This window comes from Malurus melanocephalus, unplaced genomic scaffold (assembly GCF_030028575.1).
Source record: "Malurus melanocephalus ecotype Western Australia unplaced genomic scaffold, MMel_1.1 scaffold_393, whole genome shotgun sequence".
NCBI classification, from domain to species: Eukaryota; Metazoa; Chordata; class Aves; order Passeriformes; family Maluridae; genus Malurus; species Malurus melanocephalus.
The window spans coordinates 132022-137850 of NW_026623625.1; the positions used below are offsets into that span (position 1 = coordinate 132022).

Consider the following 5829-nt stretch of genomic DNA (forward strand, 5'->3'; position numbering starts at 1 on the left):
AGATCCTACATCCATCCCAAGGAACTTTGGAGAAACTGCTGATCTTTATAAAAAATTTTAATCCAGGAGCTTTTCATTGCCTTGTAAAACACAGAGCTCCACATGCAGGAGTTCTAATCATGAAACTTTCATTCCCCATGACTGACAGCTGATGCACAGCCAGACGTGGTACCTGACAGCACCGAACTCCCCATCCCTCCTTCCTGTTCAGACTCTGAACACCACAAATCTCAGTTTATTCACCCCTCAGCTCTTGAAGATGAAAAGGAATGGCTGCAGGTAGGGAAAGAGGTTCTGTGTCAGGAAAGCTGTGCTAGGCTTCATACTCTGGGAGGTAGAAAGAAAAAAAATTTAAAAAGAAAAAATTCCTTCTTTTGCCGGGGTTTGACTTACCCACTTGGGAAGTAACCAAGCTGCAGGCAGCAGTGGCAGCCCCCGAGCCACTGTAGCCACGGGAATCCACTTGTCTTCCCTGGAATTTGGAATTTTGTGTTGCACCCTTTTGGGCTCRGTTCCAGCCTGTAACTCAGCGCAGGGCCCACCCCTTCCAGAGGATATTTAAAGAGAAGCTGTTGTATGASTTGCTCCAAAGAGACGGGAAACTCCGAAGGAGCAAGGAGCCATCAGCTTAGATCTCTGCCCTTTCCAGTACTCAGGATGGCTGGCAATTTGGGGACAGTGACCTGGACCCTGTTCCTGCTCCTCCTCTCCTCTGAATGGGTATGTACGGCCCTGCAGCTGCTCTGCCTGGGCATTGCAGCTTTTTTGCTTTGGTGCATGTGAGGGYTTTGGGCTGAGAGACTCTTCCTGGCTGCCAGCTGCTCCTAAGTTTCCAAGGGAAGCTGGGCTGGGAGCAGAGTGATGCAAACGTGCTGTGTATTAAACCATACTGGAAGATGCCCCATGTAATCTGTGTCATCGACAGATCTCAGAGCTYCTGGCACATGGGAATGGATTTTGTTTCCACCTACTCCTGGAAGTCAGAAATCAGCCCTGGTCTGTGGGTAGGAGAAGAGAACAGAGGAGAGAGGAAGCCAGTGGCTTTATGTCATTGCAAAGAGTAACAGTTCCATATCCCAATTCCTTACCATCACCATCCTTCCCCAGCTGTCAGTGAAACCATCCCTGTGCTCCCAAAAGCACTGATCCTGAGGGGAAAACAAGACTGCAGCCTCTCCAGAGCAGGATTTGTGCCTGTTTTCTGGTTAATATAGGTGCTTGAGAGCAGCTGATTCATCTGAGGACATTTGTGTGCTGTTCTCATGCCAACAGTATCAGGAACGTCACCACCATCATCCAATTGCTGTAAGTGGCTTTTGGATCAGTGAAATTGGGTTCACAGAGCCCAGGCTTGTTGTGCTGAGAGAGACAATCAGCTCCTGGTTGGTGAGGTCTGTTGGATTGCTCTTGGCAGCACTCGGTGTGTGCCAGCCCCTCTCCTGCCAGGAATGTGTGCTGGGCTGCAATCCAAGAGAAACTGCTGCCATTTGGGGTGAGCATCTTGATTCTTGCTCTGGCTCAGCTTTGGCAGCACCACATGGTTCATATAAACAGTAACAGTCAATCYCACCACTGGGACCCTTGATTACCACTCTGAGATAGGTAATTTTCACCTGCCCAATGCCTTGAAAATGTGACTTTTTACTTTGAGCGTTGTGTGTTGTGTACTGTGACTTTGAGCGTTAGGTTGGATTCAATGATCTTACAAGTCTTTTCCAAACTCAATGATTTTGTGATGCTTTGTGGTTGAGGCAGGAAATGAGAGCTGTTACTCCAGAATCTGTTCAGAGGCAGGAGTAGTTCCTGGATTACTGGGAGGCTCAGCCTGCTCAGGTCTCTATATCACCAGACTCTGTCTCTGAATGGGGCACTGGTTCTTGTCTCTTTAAAGGAGCTGCTGTACAGTGTGSTGCAGCAGCTTTGGGAAGAGGGCCATGAGAGCCTCTGATGGAGAGAAAGCAGGGGTTATCCAAAGTAATTCAGTGTTTGAAGGATGAACAGATGTGTTTTGGCTGCTTAGTCTTGGAGCACAAAAAGAACCAGCTGAGTGTTTATTACATCACCTGTACATTGCAGCATTAACCCCTGGCTCCTAAAGCTCTTTGCARCACACATATCAGCTCAAAGCTCAACTTTCCCTGCCCTCTGAGTGCATGAGCCCAAACACATTTTAAAACATCCTCTTTGGTTTGGCTCCCATAGCTGGTTTCCTGGGCTCCTGTGGACATTGGTCAGGAATGAGAAATCCTGACATTGCCATGGACCTGTTGCAGTTGTGGGAGCTCATGTTGCAGCACTGGAGCCTTCCTGACGGTGAAGAGGTTTTATGTAAATATGAAGCAGGAAGAACATKCTCACTTTTTCTTGCCTGCAGGTAACTTTGGTGCTGGCAGTTGGGAGGGAGCTTGTTCTGGCTTGTCATCTGAGCAGGGGASTCAGAGGTGGAAAACACAATGGAGCAGAGCAGGGGAATCCTCTGGTTCAAGTGTTGGCACTTCTGGGATGGTTTGGCGATCACTCAGGGGTCCTGGGAGTCTGACAGCTTCAAACACGGTGTTTGTGATGGATGCAAGAGCTGTCAGCACAGCCAAGAGCAGGGAGAGCTGACATTCCATGCTGTAGAACCTTTTTAAATCCAYAGCCTTGATCTCTGACACTGGCTCTGTTCTGCTGCTATCAGAGYTCACAGAAATGCTCTGCCAATCTCAACATAAGCCAAGGTCAAGACTGTAGTGAACTTGAAGTCAGGAGCATTCCCAGTGAAGGTGGAAGTGAGTTTTGGGGCAGCCCCTTCCGCAGAGGGAAGAAAATTAAATGTTCTCTGAGTTGAATCCCTCTGGATGCAGGTCAGTGGCAGGTTATGTGGAAGTGTTGGTCTTTGTGTTACCTTTGTGTCTGTGACAAAGCCCTGAATTCCAATCCTGGCAGTTCCTGGGAACAGTTTGGGGAGTTCTTTTGGGCAGTTTTGGGGCAATTCTTTGGCCAGAAGAACCAGAAGAAACACTTGGAAAGAATGCAGGGTGGAGAGTACTCCATGCAAAACCAATATAATCCACTATTCAGCCTCTCTGAAAGAAAACTCAGTAATGGAGGACTCAAGGAAGTCAGTTCACATTGATTTCTGCCAGCTGTTCCCAGTTTGAGAGACTCCCTGGCCCGGCAGTTTTTCAGTGCTCTGGCTGTTGGGTGTGTGTGAGCCAAACCCCCTTCCAACTCATTCTCTTCTCTCCCAGGCCTAGAACAGCAGGAGTTTTAAATAGCTTGGGCTGACTTTGCTCAGCAATAGAACTAGCAAACAGGAGCCCCAACACTTCCTGGGCAACGGGGGGAGACACATCTGAGCCARCTGGTGGGAATATCTGGGAGCATTTGAAAGAGTCTTGAAAACCACAGTGAGCTTTTGAGCTGACTGCTTGGGGAGATGAGGCACAGCAGAGCTGGATGCAGGGTCACCCTGCTGGTGTGTGATACCTCAGAGATCTGAATCCAGATATTCTCCTGCTGAAAAGCAGCTGTGGTACAATGAGGAAGTGAAGCTAATGTGAGCAGAAGGTAAAACCAGGTGGGCTGGTATGTGTGGGTGTTATTAAGGAAATAACTAATGGCAGCAATGATTAATGAGGGTGGGAAAGAAAACACTGAATTGTACAATCATGGAATGGTTTGGGTTGGAAGGGATCTTGAAGACCATCCAGTTCCATCCCCCTGCCATGGGCATGGACATCCTCCACTAGACCAGGTTGCTCCAAGCCCTGTCCAGCCTGGTCTTGGACACTTCCAGGGATAGGACAACTAAGTTGGGTTTAAAACATTTGTGTTCTGTAAYCCCAAAAGACCTCGTTTTGGTTTGGATTTCAGCAGGAGAACTATTTTGAGAGTGTTTCTTTCTATGGCCTGTGGCTGACACTATATTGGAAAATCCTTGTTACCATCACTTTTTCTTAATTGCATGGATTGCTTCTTAATATAGATCCTGTGTTAGAAATGCTTTGTCTCTTGTGTAATCTCCCATGCTTGCCCCAACTCGATTGGGGCTGAATATCATGTTCCTTGGCAGCTCCAGCAGCTGCCTACATGGAAAGMAGTGGGAAAGATTTCTGTATTTTTAGTTCTTTTGATGCACTTCAGCAGTCWGGAATTGATTCCTGGGACAAGCCAKGTCCTGATGAGCAGCTCCAGGACAGTTGGCTGGGAACAGCTGGGCTGCAGGCAGGAGAGGCTTGTTTCCAAAATACTTTGTGCTACAAGTTATGCCGGAGAATTATGTTGATTGCTGCTGAGCAGGGAGACTCTGGAAAGACTCACTCCTTGGGACCACCTAAGSGAATGGCTGGAGCTGTGTCAGGAGTGCTTTAGATGGATATTGGGAAAAGGTTCTTCCCCCAGAGGGTAGTTGGGCATTGAACAGGCTCCCCAGGGAAAGGTTACAGCCCAAGGCTGCCAGAGCTCCAGCAGAGTTTGGACAACACTCTCAGGCACAGGGTAGGATTTCGGGGTGTCCTTGCAGGGCCGGGGGTTGCACTGCATGATCCTTGTGGGTCCCTCCTGACTTGGGATATTGCATGACTTGGAGGGAAGGCTTAGCCCAAYTCCAGTCCTACAAGCGCTGTTTTAGTGACACAGCTGTACAARGCAGCTGGCACCTTCTGACCCCACAAACACTAAAGTTAGAGCAACAGTCAAAACATCTGGGAAAGTTTTCCTGCTGTGATTGGTGACAAACATACTATCCAATGAAGCTGTTTGACAAGTGAGGGCTGGATGGGATCTGACAAGTGCAAACAGAGCCATAACAAGATACCATTTTTGATCTGTCCCAGGTGTGTGTCCCCTCCCTGGTGCCCTCAAGGCTCTTTCCAGCTCGGTTGCCACTCTGCTGGGGTGACAGCAGAGCCATGAGGGGTTTACCCCATGGGATGCTTCCCTCTCCACCCTGTTCACAGCAGTGCAGGTTCCCAGAGTGTTTCGGTGGCATCATCCACGTGCGAGGGTTATGTCAGCCCTGGGTGGGAGCTGAGCCATGTCCAGAGTGGAGTGGTGCATGGAAAGGGTAATTTSGATGGGCAGGATGTGAACAGAAAACCAAGCTGGAGTTGTCTCTGATGTTTCTGAGGGGGTTTCAGAGGATCTTTAGAGGCTGCACATTCTGTACTGTTCACAGTCAGGGTGTTACATCTCGCCCAAATTTGGGCACAGCCAGAGCTGAGCTGGTGCTCCTGCTCCGTGCTGATGCAGGACAGGGGTGACAMAACTCAGTGACTGGGATGCTGGACACATCTGGGTTTTCCAGAGCAGGTAACGCCCCTTCAGCCACAGCCTGGTCTCTCTTTATTGTGTGAAGTGTCATAAAGCTAAGGATGGGTTTCAAGGTCTAGTGAAATGATGCAAAGTGGGGACAGCAGTGCAGTCACAAGATCCCAAGGAAGGTTGGTTATGCTGTGTTCCTTGGAAAACAGAAAGGAGAGGGCACATGTAATAACGAAGAAATTGTAATACAGAGGGGGCAAATTGGGACTTGGGAACTTGTAGGGTGGCTTTCAGCATCCCCACAGTCCCACTGTCTGGCTTTGGGCAAGTCCTGTTGCTGTGTGCATCATTTTTCCAGCTTCCACTGGGTATCATGCTGCTGCAGAGACTTTGATGTTTGTCCTGTGTAAAAGCTGGAGTTTCTTGCTGTTAATAATTACTACTTCATTGCTTCCAGGGAAGTGGGAAGTGAACTGTAGAGGGGACTCCAAGGTACCACTTATCCTGTTTGTTTTGGGTCTGCTCTCTAGAGGCATCTTTTTTCTTTTTTTGCCTTGAGCTCCAGATGAAATAGGGATGAGG

The 5829-nt window shown here is 48.7% G+C and overlaps 1 protein-coding gene across 1 annotated transcript in view; it reads left to right on the forward strand.

Annotated features, from left to right (window-relative positions):
* Positions 1-603: 603 nt before the first annotated feature.
* LOC130581223 (CCN family member 2-like) overlaps positions 604-5829 on the forward strand; it is a 12398-nt gene continuing 7172 nt past the window's right edge. Inside the window, exon 1 of the mRNA XM_057379222.1 lies at positions 604-720. Coding sequence (XP_057235205.1) covers positions 658-720 — 63 coding nt within the window. The 5' untranslated portion in view covers positions 604-657. The remainder of the gene's footprint in view (positions 721-5829) is intronic.